Source organism: Pleurodeles waltl, chromosome 3_1 (assembly GCF_031143425.1).
Source record: "Pleurodeles waltl isolate 20211129_DDA chromosome 3_1, aPleWal1.hap1.20221129, whole genome shotgun sequence".
NCBI classification, from domain to species: domain Eukaryota; kingdom Metazoa; phylum Chordata; class Amphibia; order Caudata; family Salamandridae; genus Pleurodeles; species Pleurodeles waltl.
The window spans coordinates 150371281-150398579 of record NC_090440.1 but is presented as its reverse complement, the minus strand read 5'-3'; the positions used below and the strand labels follow the sequence as shown (position 1 = coordinate 150398579).

The 27299-nt window shown below is 45.0% G+C and overlaps 1 protein-coding gene across 6 annotated transcripts in view; it reads right to left on the bottom strand.

The window, feature by feature from the left end:
* TLN2 (talin 2) overlaps window positions 1-27299 on the bottom strand; it is a 1094076-nt gene that overhangs the window by 79048 nt on the left and 987729 nt on the right. For all 6 annotated transcript variants that reach the window (XM_069221982.1, XM_069221985.1, XM_069221980.1 and 3 more), the window contains 2 exons: window positions 22827-23012; window positions 10825-10932 (listed from right to left, as the gene is read on the bottom strand). In XM_069221982.1, the coding sequence (XP_069078083.1) occupies window positions 10825-10932; window positions 22827-23012 (294 nt within the window). The remainder of the gene's footprint in view (window positions 1-10824; window positions 10933-22826; window positions 23013-27299) is intronic.

The window sequence follows — 27299 nt, the reverse complement described above, 5'->3', positions numbered from 1 at the left end:
GCCTGGGCATTTGAAACAACATCCAAAAGACCCTGGGGAAGCTCTGTAAATGATGAGGAAATGTCATCCATCAGAGCATGAATATACCTCCCCAGGATACAGGTTGCGTTGGTGGCCTTCAACGCCAGACTGCAGGACGAAAAAATCTTCTTGGACTGCGCCTCCAGTTTCTTTGAATCTCTGTCCCCAGGCACCGTCGGGAAAGAACCAGGCGCTGACTTGGATGAACAGGAGGCCTGCACCACCAAGCTCTCCGGCGTAGGGTGCCTAGACAGAAAACCAGGGTCAGTTGGAGCCGCCCGATACCTCCTGGCCACGGCTCTGTGAACTGCTGGGGAAGATGCCGGCTTCTTCCACACCTCTAACACCGGATCCAGCAGAGCGTCATTAAATGGCAAAAGAGGCTCCGCCGCAGCTGAGGCCGGATGTAGCACCTCTGTTAGAAGGTTTTGTTTAGCCTCCACCACCGGCAAAGGCAGGTCCAAAAAACTAGCTGCCTTCCGTACCACTGCGTGAAAGGAAGCAGCCTCCTCAGTATATTCTCCCGGGGACGAAAGATCCCACTCAGGGGAAGTGTCCAGCCCACTGGCCGACTCCAGACCACGCAGCCCATCACCCGAGTCCTCTAGCTCTCCTTCCTCCAGGGCTCGTTGGTACTCCTGCTCCTCTAATACACGGAGAGCACGTCTCCTCGAATGAAGCCGTTGTTCAATACGCGGAGTCGACAATGCCTCCGCCGAAGTCGAAGATCTTCAGAAGCCACCGACGCCGCGTCCGGCGCCACAGGTAACCACAGGTAACTTCGGCGCCGACGAAAGAGCAGTCGAAGCAGATGGACCCACCGGAGTCACAGGCCGAAATCCCGACGTCGACGGGATGGAAATCCCCGGGGCCAATCCCTCTGAAGCCACCGGAGCGGCCACCGGCGCCGACACCGGCGCCGACACCGGCGCCGAGCCCACGTTCCCAAAAGGGAGAAAGGGCATAAAGGGTGCCGGCCGAAGAGGCGCAGGATCACCCAATGAAAAGGCCAAAGGCCCAGCCAGAGCACCCCCTGGAGCCATCTGTTGGAAGATGGCATACATCGCATTCAAGAATGCGGAACTATCGGCTCCAGGGGTGGGAAAAGCCGGATACTGGGGTGCCTGTCTCGGAGGCGACCCCGACGCCGGCCTCGACGTCTGCGACGCCGGAGATAACACCTGAGGCTCCAATACCTCAATCACCGACGCCTGTCCAGGTGAAGTCGGAGACGCCGGAGAGGGCAACGGCGTCAAAGGATGCGGCGTAACCGTGGGACTGATCTCCCATGTCCTTCGGCGCCGATCCGAAGACCTGGAACGAGTCTCCTTTGAATGACGCCGAGATTCTCTACGGCGCCGGGAGTCTCGATGACACCGATGTCTTGGCGAAGAAGACTTCTTGTGATGCTTCTCCTTCGATTTCGCCATAAACAGCTTCGCCTCACGTTCCTTGAGGGCCTTTGGATTCATGTGCTGGCATGAATCACAAGTCGAGACGTCGTGGTCGGAGCTCAAACACCAAAGGCAGTCGGAATGAGGATCCGTCACTGACATCTTGCCTCCACACTCACGACAAGGCTTGAATCCAGACTTTCTCTGCGACATTATTACCACAGCGAAAGACTACGCAGCAAAAATACACAGCAACCACAAAAGTAACAGTTGCTCCCTCGAAGATAACCGTTTCGAATGCACGGAAAAAAGGGAACTGACGTCGGCACGTCGTCGAGGACCTCTTATTGCCTGTATGACGTCAGACGGCGTCGCGTGGGCTAGAGTGACGTCCTCGTCGACGTGCAGAGACTAGTAAGAAGATTTCCGTCGAATGCTGGCGCCATGGGAGTATTCATTAGGTGAGGAATCCACAGGTAGTTGTATCCATCAGAAACGTATATTTACTAGTGAAACATTTACCACGCATATGCCTTTACCATTCATGTTTGTACATTTTGTTGTAAAAATATGTTGTAAAGGTTATGCGTGGTAATGGCATTCACATTGTAATGGCCGCGTTGCAATAGCATGCGGTACAACAGAATGCATGGTTCCATCATACGACCTCTTCGGACTATCTGCAAAACCCGCCAGTCTGACGTGATGGACTGCCAGAAGAGCAGGTGATGGCGAATCCTGCCTCCGACTGATACTTGGTGGGGATTTGTCACACTAAGAAGGTTTGGAGGGGGGGGGGTCTACGGGGGCAGTGGTGGATTGGCCGGACAGCTGGCTCCCTGATCCATGGCAACTGTGGATCCCACATCCCCAGCCATGCATAGGCTGCGCACCATGCGCAGCACAGTGGCTGGAGGGGAACAGACATGGTGGGGCACCATTTACGTAGCCACGAAAGGGGCGAAAAGCAGACTGAGGAGTGCGAGGGGCGTCTGCGAGGACCAAGGACCTGGTCGTAGCATTAGAATCCATGAAACGCTTGAGCGTCAAGTCTGCTTTGGCTCCTAAGAGACTGATGCCATCAAAGGGCATGTCCACAAGGGTAGATTGGACATCCACCGAAAGCCAGACATACTCAACCAGGTATGGTGCCTCAAGGCCACCATCCATGCAACCGCTCCGCCAGTGAGTCGGTCTTGTTCAGTCTACATCCGATTTTGAACTTTGCTGCATCCCTCCCATCATTAACAGCTTGAAAGAGTACAGCCCGGGCCTCCTCCGGGATCTGTGGCAGAAGTTGTTCAACTGTATCCCATAGGGTGTGGGTATGATGGCCCAAAAGGCATGCAGTGTTCACGGACCGCAACGCCAGGCTGGAGGAAAAAAACATCTTCTTCCATAGTTGGTCAAGCTTCTTGGATTCCCTATCAGGGGGTGGGGAAGGAAACGTGCCCGGTGATGTAGAGGCTTGGATAACCAAGCTCTCAGGGGTGGGTTGTTACTTCAGGACACCTGGGTCACCCGGTGTAGGGCAATGGCAGCAGTCAATAGTCCTGTTCACAGGAGCCCCTGTACTGAGTTTGGACCAGGTACACAGCAGGACATCGGTAAGGGCTTTATTGAAGGGCCAAAGGGGTTCAGAGGATGAAGCCCCAGGCTAAAGCACCCCTGTCAGGAGGTTAGTCCTGACTGCCAATGAAGGCAGCTCGAGGCCCAGGACCTTGTCCGCTCTTCACACCACCATGGAATAGTACACTCCCTCTTTCATAGCCAGGGTAAGGGAAAGAGCATGCCAGTGTCTGGGAAAGTATTCAGACCACTGGCTTCATCCAGGTCTATCTGCCAGTCCATAGGATCTTGGAGACGGAATTCTAAAGGGTCCAACGACCAGCCTATTTCTCCCCATAACCCAACCCAAGAGAATAAGGGTCAGGATCTGAGGAAGGGGCAAGGTCCCTTCCGGAGTCTGCATTACCGATCCAGTTCAGTGTCGGAGTTGGCAATGAGGATGTGGTCGACGCCACACCAGGGAAAGGGCGATCTCGGAAGCACTGACATTTGAATCGGCATCAGGGATGGTTGAGGTGATACTACCAATGCCAGTTCAGATCCAGGAACCATAGGTGCGCTCCCTGGAGCTGAGGCCGAAGCCGCGAAACCCGAGGGGGCCTCGTCTAACCTCTCGGGGCCCAGGGGCGCTCCAGCAGGGGTCAGACTGCCCAAATATGAGGCACACGGCCTCATAGAACTCTCTGAGTTGGGCAGGGATCATTCCGGCTCATGGAAACTCAGGGAGGCACAGAGCCGACCCAGAAGCAGGCTCAGAGGATGGAGGCATACAGCAACGATGCTCCCTTTTCCTTGCCCCGTGAGCCGATGGACGGGGTAAAATTGAACATTTGCTCTTAGACTTCTTCTGCTTCGACTTATCAGAGCGTCTAGAGGGCTTAGAGTGGGGGCTCTGCAACCGATCCAGGGACATTCCTCTCGACCGAGATCCAGACCTACGCAGAACTGAGCAGCGAGCCACAAAGAGGTTTAGGGACCACTTCCTCAAAGCCTTCAGATTCATGGCCTGCTACTCGGAGCACGACTTTGGGTCGTGGTTGCGCTCTAGACACCACAAACACACAGCGTGAGGGTACATCACGGACATCACCCGTTGACAGGACCTACTGGGCTTGCACCCGGTCTTACACAAAGACATCCATGACGCACCATGAGTGAAGACACTCAAAAATCTTCAACAAAAAGTCGCAAAAGACCAATCAAAAAGTAACTGAGGGGTAGCTATTCTTCAGATCAGTGCTTGGCTGGCGTGGAAAGAAAACAACTGACGTCAGGAACCGCGATGTCATGTCCGGCACAGACGACACTGACAATGGACGCGGAGCTAGTTGACGTCACCTAAAGGCACACAGGGGTACTGCTCGTGGCACATGTTCGGATGAAGACGTACACCTGGGGGAAATTCTACGGTAAGTAATCTTCAACTAGATGTCTCTATCAGATATCGGGGTTTTGCTTGTGTTTCACCCTGACAAGAATTGTGGTTTCTGTTTGAGTAGGGTTTCACCTCTCCTCAATCAGTAACCAATTTCCTACAGCAGTTATTCGCCAATGCCTTTCATATGTTTTTCATTTTTTACAGCTGCTTAAATGGGCTGTCCATCAAGGTCATGGCTTTTAGAAGATGGATTTACAGCTTTTTTGTTCAGGACGTGTGGGCTATTTGGATGCTGCAACCTGTCAAACATATAGTGGTATTCACTAATCACAATTGCATGCTCATTTGTTTTACTTTGCTATCATGTTAACATGTTGCTGAATTTACAGCTTTTCTTGCCCACAAAGTTAAGACGTATGGGCAGGCATGCTTTCGTAAAGCAACAAAAATACTGCCCCTTTGTCAAACATATCTACTATGCTATATTTTGCCGTGAAAGCCCTTTAATTTCACAGCTTACAGCGCAAACTTCATCTTCCGACTCCTTTTTATTACACTCCTCTGTAAAGACACAGCTTAACTATGCTTATGTCATCTACTGAGCAAAGGTGTCCCTACTGACTGCTTTCCTGTTGTTGTAGCTCAACGTTGCTTCATGGTGGGATTTTCTTTCCACGACAGCTGGAAGCAACACAGGCAGTGGCTGGGTAGCAAGACATTTCACCCATTCTTTAGCCTCACTAAGGTATGACTATCAGAAGGACCAGGTGACCTGACGTTCCTTTCAGTCTGGTTATAACATGTGCCTCTCACATTGAACAAAACTTTGTTTCATCCTGAACACAGCCTCAACCATGACACTGCTTCATCCTGAACACAGCAAACACTACAACACTGACAGCTGCCGTGACAGCATCTAGACAAGTATCAGTAAAGCTTTAATGCCACTGTCAAAAAGTTAGAGAGCCCGGTGTGAGATTCTCACCTTTCAGGACATACCTATGCGCCTGTAGGCTTTGACAGTCCATCCTCGGTAACGGCATTCAACATTTCAACCGGTAATAATACAGCTTCTGTTCGCTGCTCCAACCTTGCTGACTGTTGCACAAGGAGATTTGATCCCTCTGAATGTGAGGGGAGGAAGAGGGCGGTGCATTAGGGTGCAGCAGGGTAGAGTCTCCTGGACACCCAGAACTTGACAAGGACCAGAGGTGGTTGTTAAAGCTATAGACTATAGAAATGTATTAGTTACACTGACATTCAAGTAAACCGAACGCATTAGCAAACTGATCCGTGGATAAAGATACTCATTTATGAATATTTTAATTTCCATGTTGTGTGAAGGGGGGACACTGATGATGATGTATACACCTTGTGCCATCTAGCAGCTTTCAATGGCAGCCTTGATCCTTTCTGATTTGCTGCATTTAGAACAGACAGATGTGAACTGCGAGCTAACGCTGATCTCAAAGCTCTAATTACGTGTCCATGGTGCCAGCAGCTGTCAAGTCATAGCAGCTAAAGTAAGATGCTGTGCTATACCCCGAATTAGATCGCTGCTGTTCTGTAACTGAGCGTTCAAACAAATGCCACTTTCCCTGGGAGCACAGCAGACGGCGCACAAGCTGGTCCAACGGAGATTTCAATGTGTGACATTGGTAGGAAGGGGATGCATGGTTAAATGCCTTCTTACATTAGGGCAGGCCTCTTCCAGCAGCAAATTCACAACTGTCAAGCCTTTTCATACATAAATGCATACTTGGCACTGGTGGATCGGCGTTTCGGATCCCTACGGAGGCTGTGGATTTTTAAATGCAAATAAAACAACTGAAAAAGAGCAGGGTGCCATTTCTGTCTGCTGGCTCCTTTACCGAATATGGCACCTACACACATTGTGCGTGCCGCAGACCGCGCCTGCCCCTTGTGGGTTGTAAGGCATCTGAAATTTCATTTCTTTGCTTCCTACCAGTTTCGCAAGCACTGCACTTTTAAACTAAAAATCTGCATTCTGCTTTAACCGCACTGTCAAGCACAGGTTTAATATCCTGCGCCTTGTTCATGCTCCCTAGCTGCAGGGAGCCCCAACCAGAGCTCTGTCTCTTGCTCCGGCTAAAATGGAGCCCTGCACGAGGGAAGCCAGAGGTGGGTGGCAGACAGGCCCCCTTCCCCCTTAACACACCCCCCGGAAAAGCAAAGCCTCGGCACCCGAGATCATCGTACGAGCCGAAATTACATTTCAAGTTGAAATTGTTTGTTACCAGAACCTACTGCCTTATTTATTTATTTATTTTGGAAGGGTGAGGAGGTCGGACAAAATCAGTCGACGGTCCTTACACATTTATTTTTTTCCCGTCATAAATTTTTATTGAGTCTTAGGATCTGTGGATTTTTTTTTTTTTTTTTACAATGCACTTTAATGACTATAGAAGCATAGTCAGTATTTTAAATCCTTGCCAAAGCGCGACGGTAACAGTCAAGGGAAACCTGATGCTCGATGAACACCTCAATGCACATATTCTTCCAACAAGGCTGGTCAATTTCTGAACACGAAAACCGGCATTTAAATCCTTTACTAAGGTTAAAAGTGAGGTTCACTTTCGCAGATACAGAGCTGTGGTACACCAGTACATAGTTCAAAGCGTGAGGCAGCAAGGGCAAACCAGCATCCGTCGCTGGGTACAGTTGCTTCATTATTACATCAACAAAGAGCCGCCACCAGGAAGACAAGAACCATGCAGTGTTTCCGTCGCTCCATCTAGCAAACCGTGGACAACCTATCACGTTTATAACTACAACTTCACTGTGGACTGCTTGTTACGTGTACTGAGACCGTGCACATGTGGATGCTGCTACTTTGTTGTCATCTTAGTAGAGAGCCAATATCTCTACAAGGGATGCCAATCACAGACTATATCATGTCTAAATATCACATGGACACCTTCAACAAATACCGCTTTAATCAAGCAGAAAATTGCTTCTATTCTACATTTTTTCATGCAAATCTCGAGTGCAAGGGGGTCATTCAGAAGTACAGACGCTCAGCTTTTATATTCCCTCAGAATCACCTCCATTTCCAGCTTACTATCCTTTCATGGATCTCTAAGGACCTGCCTGTTTTTTATTGCCTTTCCAACATGCAGGGCCTTACATTTAAAATAATAATCATGTGGAGAAGATAGCTATTGTAGGAGACCAATCCCACGTGGTCAATATACCTGCATGCATGTGCAAACTGGTGGCTGAACGAGAAACCTTCACAGAAAGCCTCATTGATAGCTAAAACCAGAGACTCATTATCCAACCTCAAAAACAGAGGGTAAAGATGCACCAACCTGTTACTATAAAACATAATCGTCAACTGGTCCAAAAGGAACCCACTGTTTCCCTGCTTAAGGAGAAAGAAATGCATCTCAGCTCAGGTGAAGCACAATATGTATTCCTCATGTGAAAGCGGATCCTAGTCACAAGAGACCCATCCATTTAAAAAAGATTCCTGCAAGGGTAAGATATGCTGCAGGATGGTCCTCAGACACTGGCAAATTAATGCTGAAACCAAGTTCTGAAGAGAGGCCCTCTAACGGCAGGGTATAATGAGCACGGCCTTGACAGCAATGTTGCAAAGATGCCATGAGGATGGCCAAAGAAGAAAAAAGCCTTCCTTCGCATTTCTTTTTAATGCACCAGTTTTCCTGGTAAGGATAGGCCACAACATTCCAAATCCATTGTGCATCATAACCACCAATAGCGTCTGCGTAAAGGTTCTAGTGAAGCTAAAGGGTAAACGACAAAATGGAAATGCCCTTTTTCCAAAGTAATATAGTGGTGTGAAGGAGGGGTGTGGATGTGCAAGCACACATACTGGAGATCAACACATTTCAGCCAACAGAAAGCTATATGGATTTGTACAAGGACAAGTATCCACCCCATGGGCTGAAATAATATACTGAATAAAAGAAGTCAGGACATAGGGTCGATTTAATTGTCTTTTTAGGCAGGAACAAGTGTGCCGACTAGAAACATGTACCCCATCCTCTCTACCCTCTAAACGACTGTGGTAACTTGGAGCCTACAAACCACTTCAAGCAGAATATCTCATTGAGGGGGGAAATAAAAGGAAGTACAGAAAAACCAAAGCACAACTTTTTTACGTAGTTCTGAGATGCACCATGTTCAGATGTTTCAGAATCTGCATATTCTTGGATTGCTTTACCAATGCCATTTCTAATCTATTAAGGAAAACATAAAAAAATGTTTCTCATATATTATACGTTTGGTAGTCATGACTTCTGAATGACCAAATATTTCTGGTCTCTGCTTTTCGTTTACATTCTTTTCTCAAATCAGATTTTCTTTGTTGTACCTTCTGGTCCCCTGCCTGTGTAAATATTCACTCACAATTAGGTTTCAACCCTAAGCATCGCCCACCCATTCATTCCCCCAGTCTGTGTGGGACATCTTCGTGAGCACTGATTCTGCTGCTGCCTACTTTGGACTTTTGTTTTTCGTTTGATGAGATCAACAGTTATTGCTCCATTCATTCACGCAGTGGTCTCAGTGAACCACCTTGAAACTATTAAGCAAATAGTAGAAATCAACACATAAAGGTGCATCTTACACACTAGACAGAAACGTGGGGTGTCTAGGTCATTGACGAATAATGCTCATCTCTGAAGGTATTAGGGGGAGAATCTTAGACTTGGTAAACTTTGCATATAGAAAGGATCTTCTAGAACGGTGACAACGTGTCTTTCAGTATCACAGATATACAGTATATACAGTAAATAAACTTTTTAAAAGTGCAGACACCCTTTTTTATCACGTAATAAATCCAGCAGAGTGTTTCCCTCACACCGGTGCAAAATAAAAGAACGGGCATCATTACGACCTGAAAAATACAGAGCTCACTCCAACCTTCACAATGGATCAGACCATTCGCTGGTGGGATTCAGTCCCTCGATCTTTCAGGAGAAGTTCTCATGGATGAAGTGTGCCAACAGAAAACAGACCCTTAGGTGAAGGAATACACTTGAAGCTTTCAGAGCAGGGACGGGATCGGGTGAGTTTCACCACATCACACAGAGAGGCGCTCCATGGAAACCGCCTCTAAGGACTTAAGAATGCTCAATTAGCAAAGTCCAGACGGTACTTGTAGGAACGCACGGTGTGTACAAGTGAAGAAAGAAATCACAACCACAGTGAGCCTACAGATCGCAAAGCGAATGGGGGAAACCAGAAGTGAATAGACGAATGAGAGCACATGCTTACAACCCGGCTCACAATCCTCTCCTGCTTACGCAAGCGACCGAGTTTGCTGAAATCTACGTGCATTTCTTTTAGGATGGCTACACACCCAAGTGCGAAGAAGCAATTTAATAAAGCACGTAAATAACTAACAAGCATTGGCAAGGCCCACAGCTCTGACATATATTGTGTTGCATGCACACGTTAGCACATTAAAGCCATACAAATACAAAAAATAATAACTGGTCAATATTGAAAGAACCCTTGATTTCAATCCAGTCCTCTTTCGGTTTCTATGTGAAATAAAGACAGGAAGTAATGGGGGCCTTCACTTGTAGCATTTCTTTGGTTTCCATCAAGAAACAAAAGGTTATAATGAAGGCGTTCTTGTCACTGACCTTCATTTTACAAGTAAACAAATCAGGACTGTTATGAAGGCAAGGGAGCCTCCAATACAAACTGGCTTTTTTTCTATGCAACAAGGAGGAATTGCAAGTGAAATTATACAGGAACATAACGTTGACTTCTTGGCCATCCACTGGTCCTAGCGGCTCTGATGACAAGGTGCCGTGAGCAGGAGGGATCAACAAACCGTGAGGGGCAGAGAGTGAGGACAAGGAAAGAAGGAGATTGGGAAGAGAACAATAAGGGTGAGACATATAGGGGAAAGATGGAGGGATAAAAGAAAGCAAAGAGGAGCAGTGCACAAGTGAAAAACAGGGAAGATGGGGAGAAACAACAAGAAGCCAACAGATGGACCGACTGGTAGTGGTAAACAGTCCATATCGTGCTTTGCAATGCAATCATAAGGAGGGTGGAAGGATATACCTTTTACTAATAGCATGCGGTGAAGGAGATTGTCTCCACCACCCTGAACCAAGATGTAGTTGGCAAAGTCTCAGGCCAATGGCTGACCCAAAAAAAGCCAAACGAAGAGGGGGGCTGACGTAAAGCCCACTCTATGTACACTGTGAGCACCATGTCTGCTTTACAACTACGCTGAATAAACCCATACTTAAAAATACAAAATAATGTAAATGTCCCTTCAAATAATGGATCAAACATCCCAGAAAATCGTGGTAAGTTGAATCAAAGGCTCTATATAATAAATCATATCTTTGAAACTAAAGTCTCCCATCCTACCAAAAACAAATCATGGCTTCAAGAAGACCACATATTTTATGCATAGAAAATGCTTGGTCAATTATGAATTCAGCTCACCGTTAAAACATGTTCCAGAAGTTCTATGTATCCAAGCGTGCACTCTGTTCCGTACTTTAATGCTTTGGCACGGACATCCTCGCTCACATCTGGGTGGTACACAGCTTGCTAAGGGGAAGAATAAGTAAAATTATCTAAAACAAATCAGGTAGTACACAAAAATAAGGCATGGCAGAACAAAAGGAAAAGTTACCATAATTCATTAAGTATACCTAGTCCATAAAGTGTGGTGCTTGATGTGATAAAAATCTTTCAGAAATGATAAGATGGGAGTTGGGAGGGATGAAGCTCTCTACTTTTAACTATGGAAGGTCAAAGGTGACTCTGCTCAAGCTACACATTCTGTGTGCTACAACATGTTCAATTGCTACAATGTAGCCACCTGGTTACTGAAAGGAAGCCACAGGGGGGCCTGAGTAGGAAATAAGGGTACGTTGTCAATATGAAAATGTGCAAAGACACTGAAAATACATACAGCCTTGGGGCGCCATATGTATTATGGTAAATACCTTTCACTTCGTAAAGTGATTCTTCTCCTATAATCTCACAAGCCAGGGGCGGAATAAGAAGTCACTAAACTAATAGTCATGTTTCAACTGACCTCAAGCAAATAAACAAATTGTTCTCAAGTCCGCAAAACACTTCACGGTCAGGTAGCAGAGCGGATCACTATTCTAATGTATATTAGAAAATCAGCTTGGCATTAATTATTTTTCATCTGCAACAACATCATTCATTCACTATAAAGAACAAGTCACTGGTCATGGTTGGTAGTAGTAAGTGCAAAGAAAGACCTTTAAAAAGATTAAGTCATAAATCCTAGACTATAATACTCGTGGCCTGCATGATCCTTTAGTCAAGGAACAATTTCTTAAGAGACATCAGGCTGCTGTGCACCCAGGTTTATTTTTCCTCCGACATAAAAGACAACTCAGGCAATCAAACTCATTTTTCAAACACTGTAGGAATATACCAGCCGACATGTTTCTACACCTGTGTGGTAAGCAAGGGACTTTATCAAGTCTGAAATAAAATTCTAGTGGCATGGTTTACAACAGGATTTCGCAAAAATAAAGATTAAAAGTAAACACTAAAATATCTACACACCTGTTTTGGTCGCATTGCAACTGGTGCTACAGAACACAAGAAATCTATAGAGAAGTGGTAAAAGTGAAAGGAGGTTGAGAAGTAAGTACTATGTACAGAACTTTCAGAGGTGCCGTTGTGATCAATAGCGCGTGCTGCCGTTCAAGTGAAGTTAAAACTGATTAATAAGTCTGTTTAGGGAAAACAGTAACAGTTACCGGTAACATGAGTAAAAAAAATATTTAAACATATTAAACATAGCTCTTTAAAGAATTTACTCCTGCACAGTCTCCCAAGGTAATATCTTTGAACTTATGGTGTGACTTAAATCTCTTCATGTCCTTTCACGCTAATCGAATCACTTCTAAAGCTGAGGATATCAAAAAACTGAAACACTGTCTTCAAACAAGTTCAGAACTCTTCTACAATCTCTAATTCCTAACGCCCCTTACTTCACCTTTCTACCAATTCTCTGTTCTCCTTACCTAATATCTGTGTTGTGTATATCTCAACCCCCTTGCTTGATTCACAGTTCCAGCTTGCTTTCCTTTCACTATTTTGTATCTTCATTTTATAGTCCTCTTGGTTACTCCATCCTACTCTCCGCTGTGAGTATGAACACATTGAGCATCCTATATGGCTGTTTTTAGGTCGAGCGCACAAGCGCTTCGACCTGTAAGAATTATGGGCTTTTAACCACGCCCATCACTTTCACTCGTTCATGGGCTTGCCTTTGAATAATACTTGGGGCGGTTTTGTTACCTCCTTTCAGGCTGCCCCTGTTAATTGGATAATTGCACGTTTGCTGATACGTTTGACTGGGAGCAAACTTTCTTTTCTTTTTGTGTCTCTCCTTCGCGCTCATGCCGGCCATGGCGCCTGGAACTGGCTCGCTTACGTCAACTGTTTTACTTTTCATTTTTAATTTAAGTGGCAAGTTAGAAATTTACAACGCTAATGGCTCTAACTCAGCAAACGCGAGATCCATTGTATTGTAAATGCTTGTTTTGCTTTCCCTCCTTGCTTCTTCGGGTCTGCTAATTTGTGTATAACATCCGTCAAATTTTCTTGTATGTTAACTGACTGCACATTCATTTCCTCGCACCTATATTCTCATTTTTACGCTTGGTTGTAGAAGCGCCTATAAATTTCTTTTTAGCTGCTTGTAATGTGTTGTAACACTTCATCACTGTTGTTCATGTGCAGAATGCTGATCCCCTGGGGTCTAGTGCGCTTTAGAAGAAAGTACAAATAAATAAACTAGGAGTAGTGGCCAGAGGGGGACACTTGATATTCTGTATTTTCCAAAGTAACTGCAAATTACACACATCCCAAACTGATGTCGTCCACATAGCCTGACTACCAGAGCAGTTACAGTACCGCATGTTCACTGCTTTACCAAGATGCATTTCTCCCATTTTGAAACAGGAAAATGGAGTTGTATCTGTATGGTAGTGCTATGGCCCTTAAGTAATAAAACAGCGTTGTTGGCGACCTTTCACCGGACCCAAGTAGTTTTACAGGTATTTGCTGCAGTTCTACATTAAAAGCCCTGTATGGCTTTTAGGTTCTAAGTAGCGCCGTACCAACATGGACAAAAGAAAATACAGAAAACCATGAACAAAATGCAAAACAAAATCTACGAATTCCAACTTCAAGGCACTTGTACCGCACGTGGTCCTCAGACGATTAAGTCACTTCGTAAATCGAGTATCTACTCTCAAACTGGCACTGAAAAGTAATACCTTAAAATGAAAGATGATTCCTCATCTCTAGTGGAACATGCAAGGACTCCAAAAAGAATGTGAATGCTTCCAATTTTATAGTCGTAGGAAATGCCGGACACTCTGGTAACATGTAAACAAGTGAAGATTCTCTGCTGAAAAGAAACACGACCAGCAATGCATTCTGGCTGTTGTTTTTACTCATGGCCCTCAGCTATACACATCTAGGACCGTAATACGCAATGTGCTCCGTGGGCGCAACAGGTGTATGTGCCCACTTTGTGAGTCCCCAGTGCACTTTCGGATTACAGACGTGGTGCAGATGCTTAAGCGGCCCTTTTTATGGGCGAGCGCAAAGCGCTCCATCCCATTCTGTAATCTCTCTTTGGGCTTCCAACCACACCCATGTCATGTCAGTCACTTACATTGGTTTGTGGGCTTGCCTTTTAAAATCCGCTTGCTTTCATTTGTGAAAGGCATGCAAACGGCATGCCATTTCCGGTGTTTAGCCCACCTACACAGCACTGGTAAACTACTAAAAACATACGAGGCTCGATATTTTCAGCATAGTGTCCGGACTACTTTATCTGTTTATTTTCCAATTTAAGACAAAAGCACATAGGAAGCAAGTCATAGGAATTGGGCGCTCACAGTGAGTCCATAAATCATATTGACAATCCAAATCTGTCACGGTGCTCCTGGCAAGAGGATCTTCCTTAATACTCCAATGTTTCAAGGGAAACTAACAATGAACTAAAAGGTTGTCAGGGCACTCATGATCGTACAATTGAAGGTACGTAATTATTCAAATCTTCAGTGTGGAATAACACCATAGAGAGCTCATATGTTCTTTAATTATAGACATACAGAGTCCACCTTGATACAAGAAAATCGTCCTTAAATTTCGATAATATATACAGCAAACACAGCCAACACGTGTTTCGTCTCATCGATGAGATTTTCAGATACTGGGAATGCCGTGGTTACATTCGCACCACGGAGTTCTCCTTTTGATTCCTAGACGATATTGTTGATAGATAGGTAATACAAGCAGATTCCTGTATGAGATGACTTAATGTAGGACTTTATACACGTAATGAAGATTCTACTAGATAATGCTTGGAAATGAGTAGATTTCACATAATACATACTTGATTATAAGCCCTGATGAAGTCTGTGGGAATACATTCTCATAAGACGAAACACGTGTTGGCTGTGTTTGCTGTATATATTATCGAAATTTAAGGACGATTTTCTTGTATCAAGGTGGACTCTGTATGTCTATAATTAAAGAACATATGAACTGTTTATTTTCCATGCAGCGTGATCGCGCTGATTTTTTTTTTCTTTACAACGCAAATAGCTCTAACTCGAGCAAATGCGAGACCCGTTGCATTGAAAATGCTTGTTGTAACGGTGATACCACTGGTGCACCAGGGCTGCGAGAGATGGTGGCTCCTCTGGAGCAACGTATTCATCATAATAGGGGTGCACTATCCCAGTCTGCACCAGGCGCACCTTTTAAAAGGTGCACCGTGGCGAAAACAGGGATGGTGCATTGTGGCACAAACAGGGACAGTGCACCCTATACATAATAAGGGTCCCTGCTGGAAGTTTCAGTCATCTGTCAGCACTCACGTTTAGGTATAGCCTCCAGGCACTCATCTTACAATGCTTTTTCTTTATTAGTTGCACCTATGGCCATCTTGGAATGGTTTCCTTAAAAAAACATAAAATCCAAGGTGGCCACATATGTGTGCATGCATCATGACACAGAGGCGGTCATTTCTTTTTTTAGTTTGTTTTTGCCAATGCAAAGAAGAATTTGCAAGGCCAATAGCTTTGCAATGTTTTAAAGGCTTTGCCAATGATTGCCAGAATTGCCTTCAGGAGAAACTATGCTTTTTTTGTTTTGTAGGAAGGGATTCAAGATTTTTTTTATACATACTTGGCTACTAAATCGAAGCTTTTAAAAAGATTTTCTGTGCACTTCTGAAAAACACACAGCTACAGTTCTAATCTCACCCAAAAAAAGATTAACTGTTATAGTCAAGGCTGCTCTGCACTTTTAACACTAACTGTTCCTTTACCTTCACTGTTCACTTACTGAGAGAGCAGAAACTGTGGCTTATCTTGACGAGTTGATAAGACAGGGAAGTATCCACCAGAAAGGGAGTTATCGACGGAGAGTTACTTCTAAATGCTGAGTCTCCATCTTTAGACTAAATACTCAGACAGTACTTCCCAAGAGGTGGAGGATCTGAGAAGTGTACTCAAAACATCCAGCAAAACCGGTACGGAAAAGTGACCCTCTGTGCAGACCTGGCTGTCAAGGCAATAGTGCCTGATGGAGCTTTTCACTGACACCTACGTCACAGCTTGACAGATGTCCAGGTGCCCTGGTGCATGCCATCGCAGTGCCCTTAGCTCTGGTGGCGATGGCCCTTAGGTCTTCAGAGTCTTTTTAATGGCTAGAGTGCAATAGATCTATATCCATAGGATGAGTCCTTTTATTTAATGTCTTTTTCCTTTTTGGCACTAGCAAACTCCATGATCACTGACACAATACTCCTTGGGCATTCATCATAAAACCTTAAGGCTTATTTGTGGTTCAGTCCAAAAGTCTCACCTCCTCTTTCAAGGAATGTGGAGGAGAGAAACATGCTGATAGGTTGAAAGAGTGCCCTATGTGGAATGGCAATACCACTTTAGGTAGAAAGGCAGTCGTGGTCCGCAGCACCAACTGATCAAGGAAAAAGGTGGTGTACACCTGTAGTTCACTGACGTAACCACAATCAGAAGGAAAGACTGCCCTGATGGTTTAGAGCCACAAGGAACAGTGGAGCATAGGCTCATGGAGCACACACGAGAAACTGCAAAATCCAGTTAAGGTCCCATTTTTGGAATTACAAAAGGTTTTGTGGGAAACATGCATGTTAGAGTTCAGTTCAGGAACAGTGTCACAACATGTGATATGAAGAGGGAAAGCAGGTCTGGCAAGCACAAAATGGGCAACATCTAGCCTTAAACTCTGCCCACTGCAAGATCTTGTTGGCCTAACAATAAAACTAACAACACATCAGAAAGTTTGGTCAGACTCAAGAAGGTCTCTACACCAGGCCACCAGGACAAATGCTCAAGGTGAGAAGACTAGGGTAGCACACACTCCTTGCTCAATCCTGGGCTGTCAAAGTGCCTAGAGCCTGGTCCACACAGATTTTCTTCATGACTTGAGACATGAGATGTAACAGTGGGAGCTTGTACAGGAGACATTTGCTCCATCATAGACTGAATACATCTTATTGACCTCTCTGGTGAAAACCCTTACACACTGTAGTGTCAACAATGTGCATTCTTGATGGTGGAAAAACAGAGCATGCTCTACTGGTTGAAGATGTTGTGGGCCACTCTGTGATGGTCAGCCCATTTGTAGTTTGCCAGTCGAAATCTGCTCATTCACTTTGTTCGTCCACTCTGGGGTAGCATGCTTCATCATTGGTAAGTGGATACCAATTGGATGGATTCATCATGAATTGGAAACTCTTTGTAATGGATAAGAGGGATTCAGTTTGTTCTATAAAAATGTCACAAGGCACACCCAAGAGTTTTTACCTTTATTCAACGAGTACCCTGAGCATGGTCAAAAGTATAGGATTACTCTGGATAAACATTTTGAACAACTATCTAATTCTGCCTACGTGTTAGAGTCGCTGTAATTACCCCAGTTAGTTGTCTGCTTTCTTCAGTGCTCAGGAGCCTGACTGATGTGCAATGTTGGGTACAGCTGAGTACTTTGTTTCAGATCCAGAGTCCGCTGTTGCTTGCTCTGTTTTGCCCTTTGTATTTGTTCGGATATCTTTTATTAGGCTTCTGGCTCTGCACTGCTATGTTGTGACTCCTCAGTCAGAAGTACTTTCTGTGTTTTGACTTCTGATTCAGATTTGCATTCTTTTGTTTTAGATATGGAGTCTTCTCTACTACTTTATAGTTGGTATCCCGAACCTACCCTTCTGTACTTTGGCTCCTGGCTCAGATGTGCATTGCTGAGTTTTGGCCTGTATAATAGTTGTCTTTTGGGTCTCACTCCTCCTCTGCTTTTCTATTGGTCTTGATTAAGCTGTTTTGACTCTGGTTTCAGCAACTGTGTACTGTACTTGGAGACCACTGCATACTACCTTAACGTTTCTTCCATTCCTTGAAGAACATTGCTCCACAGGCAAATTGCCTAATTGCTTTCTTCTTTCCCTGTGTTAATCCTTCACACTTGGCAAAATTTAAAACAAATGGTAGCTGTCAGAGGAATAGTGAACTACTTGCACGTCCCTCCACCTGCTTCTCCCCACAAAGGTGGTTCCAAGAGACATTAATATTTTGAGGACTTTAATGAGCCCCCTCTGAGGTGTTTGTATGTCCCCATCCACAATTATTGGGTGTTTGATAGTATGAAATCAATTCACTGCGCTTTAATGGGTTACTACACATGAAATAATCTGATCTGACTTCTATTATCTTCATTTATTCTGATATGATTCTGAAATATTAAAGAAAATTAGAGGGTGGAAAAGGCAGTCCCCTCCATATGTTACTGTATACAGAACCATGTGGCTGGGGTGTGTAGCAAATCTCAACTGAGGGTAAACTGGGCCAAAGCTCGGAATCTGAGCATCTCAAACCCAAGAAAATATGACTAGTGAATCTGCAGCGTGGCTATTCCTAGGGTTGAACTGGCCCATGCCTGCTGCTTGGTTCCCTCCTGTATTTATACATCTTCCAGATAGGTTTGATGCTTCTCTGGGTTTAATCCTTTACTCTGCTGTAGTCACCCCCAGGAGTACAAGTCTACTTTCAGGATCAAATGTGATAATATTCATACAAAGCCACTGTTATGTGAAGGTTTGCATTCAATAACTGAAATCCACTGTGAAGAACACCTTCACAAGTACCTCCTTCCTGCATGCAGTCTGAGTGCTACAATTACTCTGAAATCTTATGAATTATACATTATGCTGCCAAAAAACATGTATACACTACAAAAAATTAAACTATTTAAGCAATAAATCAACTCCGCGATTGTTCAAGGAAAGACAGTAAGGGATATGATGTATATGGTTTACATTCTATAATTAAAATCAGCACTGAATGCAGATGCCTGCATAATTCCCACATTTGTCACTCTGGGAGTTGAACTGCTATGGAGGATGCCAGCTAGTGATCTCTTCACAATAACCTGTTAGCACATCTGAGAAGTCCAGAGTCGGTACTGGCCACAGCTTCACACGGGGCACAGTCTGCCAATGATGCTATGCCGTTCTAAACTACTCTGGCGAGGTCTGCGGCATCACCGAGAAGTAACTTGAGGGCAAATCCTGGCATAAGTTGGCATTAGGGCCATCCGTGGCCTTATAAGATCCTCAATTCACATGCACTTTGAGGGGGCATTCTATTAATTTTCTGCGCTCAAAAACACACTCTTTTTGGAGTAGCTTAAAAATTAGGAGGTAACAGGGGAAAGGAGATCACATGCCTAATGTCTGTTTTCTCATAATAAAAAAATGAAATGTATGCAGTTTTAAGTAAATCTTACCTCATCTACCCAATTAACAGGAACAAATGCCTCAGTCTCTCAAAGTACAACAGTAATCTTTCAGATATCATTAGAAAAGAAACAAAGTAAAAACTGTATTTACAGTAAACACAAGACCAGCAGTTAAATAATAAAAATATAAATATATTAACTTATTAACAAATTAAGTTCAAACATTTTAAAGGTTCATTAAGGGGAAATGTGCTGTATTAGTCACACAGGGTGGAGTGTATTCCTAGGTCTCTCCAAAGCATTTCTTTCACAGGCGTTACCAGATTATTTCCAGATTAGTTTATTATGAATGTATATTGCCAAAGGGTTTCAGACTGTTGTACAGGTCAAGGACGAAGTCAACATGTGATAGGACTCGTAGCGGGTTTGTGGGCTATTACTGCATCATGATCTAGTGCTCTTTAAAGAGTAGAATATTAAGTTGCTTCCTAAACTGGAGTTGGGTTGGGGCTACCAGATGGATAAGGGGATATCATTCAGGACCCTTGATGCATAGATGGGGAAGACCTTTCGCTTTTTTTTTCTATCTTTTTTGCACTTCATCTTCTGTCTAAAGATGACTTTGCAGGGTGCCTGTGCAGAGCCACTGGAGATGATGAGCTTACCATCCAAGTAAGCAGAGGTGCCATGTATGTAGTATTTCTATAGGGCAAAACTAGCCAAATGGTAGCTGAGCATTGTAGAAGGTCAAAGCCAGGCATAACGTAAATGAGTGATAAGGGAGGTAGCTGGTTTGTGGTCTATTAATGTATTATGATGGCCAGCCATGATGCAGCTAGTGCTGAAGGTGGTGCAGGCTGTCAAAAGCAGCCAGTGGAGGACCCGCCTGTTCCGTATGGGTCAAGCAACAGACGAACAGTGCCTGAGGGGCTGTTGAAAGAAGGGCACTCTAATGCAGAAATTGTGGCAAGGACCAAAAATTGAGGCCTACTGGAAAAGGGTAGGTGATAGAACATCAGAAGTTTTGGGCTAAACCCAAAAGGTCTCACTAGGCATTTGGGGTGAACAAAGCCTGGAATGTTATGCCCTATTTTGCCACCTGGCCTGTTGGTGGCTCGTAGAGATAGAGTGAAGTACTGGTGGCGCTAACTCTGCCTACTATATGGGAGTGGAAAAAGGCATGGGCTGGTGTATGGGGGCAGGAAAACGTATGTACCAGGCAAGAGGTTGCCCACACAAATTCGAGAAGATCTGGAGTTCCTGGAGAGAAGTGGGAGAAGAGGGAGAGTGAGGAAAAGCGGCAAGTACACAGCTGATGGAGGGTGGAGAGGGCTTGAGCCACAAGCTAAACTGCTGGGTTTTGGATGCTGATGAGAACAATGAAAGGAAAAAGACTGATAGCTGTGTTGGTGTCATGTTCTGGCTCATGCCTCGGAAAGACCTACGTAATAATTGCTTTATGTTTCGCTCACATCTCCTTGACAGTTGGGGGATATGTTATACTACTGTTTTTTCTCTGAGAAAACTGAATAAAGAGGTATTAAAAAAAAAGAGGAGTCAGTAGATTTCCATCAGGGTGGGGGAGTTTGGTCATGTTTCTTCAGGCACTAAAGTGGTGTGCTGCAACATGTAGGATGCCCTTAACGGGGCAGGGTGGATTAAAATTCTAACTTGGCTTCCCAGATACTCAGTGCAATATAAGATATGTAGGCACTGAAGAAAGCAAAAAAAAAGAAGGAGGTGAAGAAGGATGTGAAAGATATGAAGGCAAACTAAACAGATGAAAACAGATTGGTTTCTACTTGAAGGCACCACTCGAGACACAGTTAAATACCATAAACTACCATAGTACAATGAGATGTAGGCTAAAACAGCTTAATGGCATACGCCCCAAATCATTGCTACAAGACCCCTATCAATGCCCTCTTCAGCCTTTAAACATTGATACTAATCATTATCATACGCTTAGGTGGTTGTAGAGGACATTTCCTTTTGTAAATTAGCATGATGCAGAATTAATTAATAGTTTTGATCTCCCTTAGGTTTCTCAGCACTGGACCAAGGCTACGAAGCCCAAGGGGAGTGAGTCCCCTTTTGCTAGGCCTCAAAGTCCTACACCGTAGTTATGAGCCCTAGGTAAGGGCAACTCACTCCACAGGGGCCTTACAATCAAGATCTAGTGCTGCAAAGCCGAAGGGAAGGGAGCTAAAGGGAAGGGAGCCCAGGCTTAGGGGAGCCCTCTGTATTGCGCCTCACAGCAATAGTCCAGTGCTACGAGGACCTTGGGAGGTAGTCTTACTGGTCTGGGCCTCGCAGCCATGGTCTAGCACTGCAAAATCTTAGAGAGAAGAGTATCCCTCCATGGGCCTCGCAGATATGACACAGCACTGTGAGGCCCAGGGAAGTGTGCCGAGATAACTCTGCTGGAGTTTGAGTTTACAGAGTGCGATTACTATTCATTCCTTCTGGAGTAAGCCTTAACCGCAAGTTTTGTGAGAAAAGTTTAGAAAATGAACACCTCTAGTATTTAGATAAAACAAAATAGTGTTTGCTGATGTCTGGAACACCAGCAGTAAGTATCGATATCTACCAAGCATACTGCCCAGTAACTACCCTTTGCCACAGGACATGGTCCAGTAGGAACGTTTTGGCCATTGAACTAGGATATTTGACACAAGTAATCTTAGCTTTACCACTTCATGTGACTATGATGGAAATAAACACTCTACTCTAAAGTTGGGCAGAGCCCACATCACAGTGGTATTTCCCAAGAAAAAGAAGACGTCTGGCCTTGCCATTAGAATCGCTGCCAATCCAGTTGAGGTCTAGTCGAAAGGTGGAACCAGGAGACAATGTTTTAATCCTGGCCTTCTATTTGGCCAAAATGTGTGCTCTTGGGCAATCACTTTCCTGTACGCATTCTTCTGCTCCATTTTTTGCAAGATTGGGAGTATTTAGATTCAGTGTAAAAACTGGTAGTAAACATGGGGCTAAAAAATGGAGGGGTTATTACCAGAAGGAGGGGAGAAGTGCCCAGTCACAAGATATATTCACCTAAAAGGAATCTGAAGTAAATATCTAGATATCGCTACAAACAGGAGTGGTGCAGTCTAAGACAATATGTTAGCACTCTGAAACAGGGTTAATGGGAGAACTAAACATCCAGGGTAGAATCCCAGCATGGAGTTTGTTTATTCGTTAACACGTCCCAGTAGCTGCCTTGAAGCTACCCTGGCCAGCTCCCTCCTCTGCTGAAGCTCTTCCCAGCCAGCCACCGACAAGGACCTCTTTTACAGCTCATAGGGGGCCTAAAGAGTGACAGGTGCTTATCCTTTGAGATGATTCAAACAGGCGGAGAACCGAATGCGAGACACTGTGCGTCCCGCAGTGCTTTTGAGGGGACAGAAAAACAGCGCCAACGACTAAGTACAAAGCTGTTGGCCAACAGGGGCGCAGGGTCCCATATAGGTGGGCTGAGCACGGGGCCCCAGGTACCTGCCCCCACTGCCAATGCACAGCACCAGCTGAAGTGCAGAATCGACAAAACAGGTGAATGACTGTAAACGAAATACAAGCGTGAGCATCACTCCAGCCATGCACACAGGTCGCTGCCCCTCGCATTGCACACAGCACGCAGTCCCCCGGGGACCCTTTACCTTGCAGGCGGTCAGCATGTCGGACACCGCCTTCCGGCTCAGGTTGGCCGTGGCGATCACGTCCTCCTGCCTGCACGAGTTGCCGGCAGCCACGGCTTTGGCCGTTGCCGTGGTGATGCCTTTCGTCATCCGGATGGAGTCTTCAGGTGTGGACGTCCTCTCCGGCACCTCCTTGGACTGGAACACCTGCGGGCGGGAAGAGAGCGTCAGTGCATCTCCAGACCACCAGTGCCCCGCTCCCCCGAATAACGCGGCTCCGGAGCCCCGAAGCAGAGCGGAGGGGGACACGAAAGAACAGGATGCGATCTCAGCCTTCCGAAGCGCTTGACACCTACACAACCCAGACAGCAGCAGTGGAGAGCGCAGCTCCGGCGCTAGCCCACTCACTTGGAAGCGGTGGGACCGAGCACTGCCACGGAGGCTACCGAGATCCATTTACATAAGGAGAGAGAAGAGGCTTCACATTTGCATCAGTGCTATTCTGGTGCACCAGCGCAGCCAGCCTCCTTCCCAGCCCTTCCCCCTACGCACTGTGTGCTCCCCGCCAGGAGCTGCATCCTGTGGCGCTCACTAAATGCATCGGCGTGCTGCTAATCCACAGGAGCAAAAGGGCAGCGGGAGAAAGCCGGGGGCGCTTACTCTCACCCAGGCTTGAGAGGACATCACAGTAACGTGCAATTTTAGTCACCCTGTGTTACATACATGTAATTTCATAATTTGTACTGACATTGACCATGTACAACACTGCTGCTTTTTTGGCTACCGTTGCACCATAGAAATACCATATGCATACATACATCTTTCAGTTAGAAGAATGGAACACATCGCGTCAGAATGATGGGCTTAGGGCCTGATGTACAGTTTGACGGATGGGCTTACTCTGTCACAAACATGACGGATATCCCGTCTGCCACATCACGATTCCATTATATCCTATGGGACTCGAAATACGGCGGGTGGGATAGCCATCACATTGTGGCAGAGTAACCCGCCCGCCACACTGTAAATCAGGCCCTTAATCCGATAAACACAATAAGTGCCTTATGTTACAGGGTTTGTTCAGTGTAGAAAAATACAGTTTTTACCCAGTCCTGCATCTCTGATAACCACCAAAAACACGCAACCTAAATTGCTCCAAAAGCATGGAATGACCTGCCACTGCACTTTAAAGCCTCCTCCTCCTCACTTCTTGAATTTCGCAAGAAGCTGAAGACCTAGTTTTTCGAGTAGCCCACTGTGCCCTAGGTGTGCCTAGACTCTCACCTGCTCAGCCCCAGGATTATCTCCTGGGTGATGGTGCCCTCTACAAATCTGCATAACATAACAACAAGCATTCAATTTTTTGATGGTGTCCGTTTGGGTTTTGAGACATAACATGGGATCATTCACTGGATGGCCCTATTAAGCCAAATAATGTTTCCCATGTATCCTTTCACTCCTCTGCAGAATCTCAAATTCTTCAAGTAGCGAGCATCCAGTGGAGGATAATAACATCTTTACCAGGACTGAGTGAGAAGCTGGCACCAGAGGACCTACATTCTACTCAGTGACGGTAAGGTCAGTGTAATAACACCTGGGAAGGTACTCAATTCGTGGGATATACTCCTGCTTTCACAAGGACGAAAATCATTCCTGGATTAATACTGACATAGCAGAGGAGTTGTAAATGCAAATCTGCCCCTGAAAAACACCTAAAAACCTATCTAACCACTTATGGTTTGTTGGGCCCTGTGACTACAAAAGGTGTCAGCTTAGCCCTATCAGTCTTGACACTAGTGCTTGGGAAAGGTATGCAGGAAAGGCCATTTTGCTGCCTTTTGTAAAAGAACTACAGAGGCTGCATTACCTGAGTTCAACAATAAGTTAGTCTTTCAATAACCGTAAATTCAAAGCATAATTTTTTTTGTACTGCATTTATAATACTGTGTGGTCGGTAGGAATAAAGATCTTTCAGGACCTTGTGGTTGTAAGGGGGCTAAGTAACAGGTGTGTCTATGTGGTAAGCATTTTTGTGGCACATGTGAGAGACCAGATTACTGTTATCTTGTCTATACGGTGTGGCGTTTAGCGGTGTGATGGATGAAGGCAGTGTGAGAAACAGACGTGCAGCTTAATAGTAGGTTAGTGGCTATAAATTAGCTCTACAGATACCTGATTGCAATTTTTTTCTTTCAGTAACTTTGTAGGCTGGTTACAGTAGAGCCGAGTCCACTTTGAGCTATTATTGTAGGTTGGGCGCAAGCGGCAGAGGCAGATATCCACCTGGAAGGCTTGTGTTAAAGTAATCCTTGTGATTAGTACTGAAAGGCGATGGAAGATTTGGCGATGGAATGGGACTTCCGGTTCACCTGCTGTGTATAGTAGATCTCTATGTTAAAATGCCTTTCATCTGTTGTTGTGTGGTTAAGTTATTGTGGACTAATAATACATTCAATTGATATGAAAGGCCTGTCTAACATGGTGAGGAATAACATGGTTGGGATCGCTATAGCCTAATTATTTTGGGAGGAATATCTTCTGTGCAACTGAGGGTTTTCCTTCCTCTTTGAGATACTTTAGGTGTAGGTAACTGGGTGAATCCTAGAAGAATACGTATCTCTTCATTTCAGGTTGTGGGTAATCGGTAGTTTTTAGGTTGAGCGTGCAAGTGCTCTGATGTGTTGAAATCTATCTGTGAGCTTTTAACAACGCCCACTGCATGCCCATCACCATCACTCGTTCATGGGCTTGCCTTTCAAAAAACCTTTGTTATCATTGGTAAATGCTTTATTGTTTTTCCCTCCTTGGGGCAGTTTTGTTACAGCCTTGACCATCTACCATGTTATATGGATAATTGCACGTTTGCCGATATGTTTGACTGCGAGCAAGCTTTTTTCTTTTGTGTCTCTCCTCTCCTTTGCGCTCATGCTCATGGTGGCTGTGGCACTTTGAATCGGCTCGCTTATGTCAACTGCTTTACTTTTCATTTTCAAGTTATGTGGCAAGAAAAGTCCAGTTAGGAATTTACAACGCTAATAGCTCTAACTCGAGCAAACTTGAGACCCATTGCATTGCAAATGCTTGTTCTCTTTGTTGCGGCTGTTAATCCTTATGGAAATTCGGATTTGGTGCCCATAGGCCCTGAAAATGTGTTAGCTTTAATTGCTGTCATTCCAGCTGTCTGGGAGTTTATCTTGGGAACAGACAATTTGTTGTTTCCTGTCTGAATTTCGGTGTCTGAATATTCCATAGTCTGGCTAGTCTGGACACTTGGGCTGAGCCGGCAGATTTGTTCGTAGGCCGGTAAGAACATCCTTGGAACGGACTATGTTGTGATAGGGGATGGGTGGCAGCAGCTTCATAGTCAGGCAATTAGGCCATTTCTAAACCTGTGGGTGGAGGATGCCCACTGACCTTCCCTGGTTAAAGGTCAATCAAGTTCCCATAAATTTGTTTGCTTGCCTACATAATGGGTGGGCAGATGCAGAAGTGTGTGTTTGTTTTACAAAAGGTTACACTGCAGTTCCATTTCGACCCTGTGTATAAAATGGTGACTCTTTTTTGGGAAGACTGGCTTTTTCCAACTCGACAATTTTCCTTCCCAAACCGACCTTCCCAAAACCTGCTATTCCTGCTGAATTGGGAGAGGCTTCTAGCTCAACGCTCTGCTCTAAGTAGTGCATCAGAATACCAGTAGCAAAACCACTGTCAGTTACAAATATTTTGTCCTAAATATCATTTTCAAAACTGATGTCCTACTGGACATAGATTTTCTATTATTAACTCCAATGGTATGGTGTTTTTGTAAAGTATATTAGGACAGATCCTTTTCCAGCCAATATTGTGGTTATGATATTCTGATACCATACTGCCTGTGTGAAACCCTCCCACCCACATCCTCACTTTGCAGTATTATTGATGGTCTTCCAGGTAATGGCTGCAAAAAAAGAACCCTGCTTCATCTACAAACCCCCAGGGCCAGTCCAAACTGCTCTGACCGGTGACAGCTGGTTTTGTAGCCCAGGAAATCTGGACAATGACTGGGAAATAAATTGTTTTAAGTTGGCAGAAGGGCTACTGGAGCTTGCAAGTAAAACAGACCCCTAGTTGGCACAGTGGTACTGCATTGGCCACAGAAGGAGGATAATCACTTAAGCCATTATTTGGTGTATCAACAGAACTCTGAAATGGCCTGAATATCATTACAGGAAATGACATGTCACTAAGACTGTAGCCTCTGCTGAGTTACTACTTTCTCATCGAAGTCACGTGTGAAGCCTTGCTGCTATAAGGAGCTAGAAAGCATCAGACGTGCACAATCACTTGATATATGCACTGATTCTGCTCAATGGGTGTTTGAGGGTACCTCTGCAGAAACTTCACACTCTACACCTAAAACGGAGCAAAAGGCCCCAATGGAAAGCCAGGCAGGAATTTAGAAGAATGCAAACCTTTTGACGGAATAAATTGTCCCACCGCAGTTAGCTTAACAAT